The sequence below is a fragment of the Galeopterus variegatus genome, unplaced genomic scaffold (genome assembly GCF_000696425.1).
Source record: "Galeopterus variegatus unplaced genomic scaffold, G_variegatus-3.0.2 Scaffold7953, whole genome shotgun sequence".
NCBI lineage: Eukaryota > Metazoa > Chordata > Mammalia > Dermoptera > Cynocephalidae > Galeopterus > Galeopterus variegatus.
This window is the reverse complement of record NW_007734064.1, coordinates 89,564-90,503: the sequence shown is the minus strand read 5'-3', so window position 1 is coordinate 90,503 and position 940 is coordinate 89,564. Positions and strand designations below refer to the sequence as shown.

The 940-nt window shown below is 29.8% G+C and overlaps 1 protein-coding gene across 5 annotated transcripts in view; it reads right to left on the bottom strand.

The window, feature by feature from the left end:
- Window positions 1-7: 7 nt before the first annotated feature.
- FAIM (Fas apoptotic inhibitory molecule) overlaps window positions 8-940 on the bottom strand; it is a 25,067-nt gene continuing 24,134 nt past the window's right edge. For all 5 annotated transcript variants that reach the window (XM_008592469.1, XM_008592470.1, XM_008592468.1 and 2 more), the window contains one exon: window positions 8-494. In XM_008592469.1, the coding sequence (XP_008590691.1) occupies window positions 345-494 (150 nt within the window). In that variant the 3' untranslated portion in view covers window positions 8-344. The remainder of the gene's footprint in view (window positions 495-940) is intronic.

Here is a 940-nt window from a genome sequence, read left to right as displayed (position 1 = left end):
GAACCAATTTTATTTTACAGTGTTTATTATAGGAAAGGTTATTGTTGTAAAACAAACATTAGTGATTTGGGTCCATATCTTCCATTTGAGTTTAAAATATTTTAAATTATTTACAAAATAAATTGTAATTTTCATGATTGCCATAATTAGTGTTTTTCCTGACCCTTGTAACATAACAGTTCCAAGTAACTAAAAAATAAAAACATTGAAGACTAAATGTACTGATAAGTACATACTGAACACATTTAATTACCACTGTAATTAAAAAGTCCTGATCTTTATTTCTTAAGATTAAAATTCATTAACATGATTTTACTCGAATGAATTGAATTTTACTCATGAAGTCACTCAGAAATCTCCTGGATTTCTCTGTTATCCACAATGAGTGTATGAATAATCCCTTCTTTCCTCTTCCCACTACTGACAGCCTTTATGTAACAGTCATGGTTCCCGATACTGAAGTGAGTTTCAGTCCCGTCATCTACAAACTCACCCTAGGCCAACAAAAGAAGAAGTAATTAGTGTTCCAGAAACATTTATCCTTGTCTAGAGCATTAACAGTATCTAAAAGTACTGGTGGTATAAAGAAATAACATACTAGTTAAATGTTAAGCTTTGCAAACTTAGAGTCTAAAGCTTGTATTTAGATGCTTTACATTTCTGTTATGAATTGAAAGTTTCTTTTTAATAATCCCTACAATCCTTAAGAATCTTACATTTCAGGGGGAACATAAACCTCATGGTTATTTGTCTATAACATATACTATGTTTTGAAAAATAACAATGGTAAACATGATAATAAACATTTATGAGTTTCTTAACAATATACCGAGAATAGTTTATATGCATTATTTCATTGCAACCTCACAATAACCCTGATAGACGTACTTTTATTATCACCATTTTATAGATGAGGAAATTGAGGAACAGAGTGGTTAAA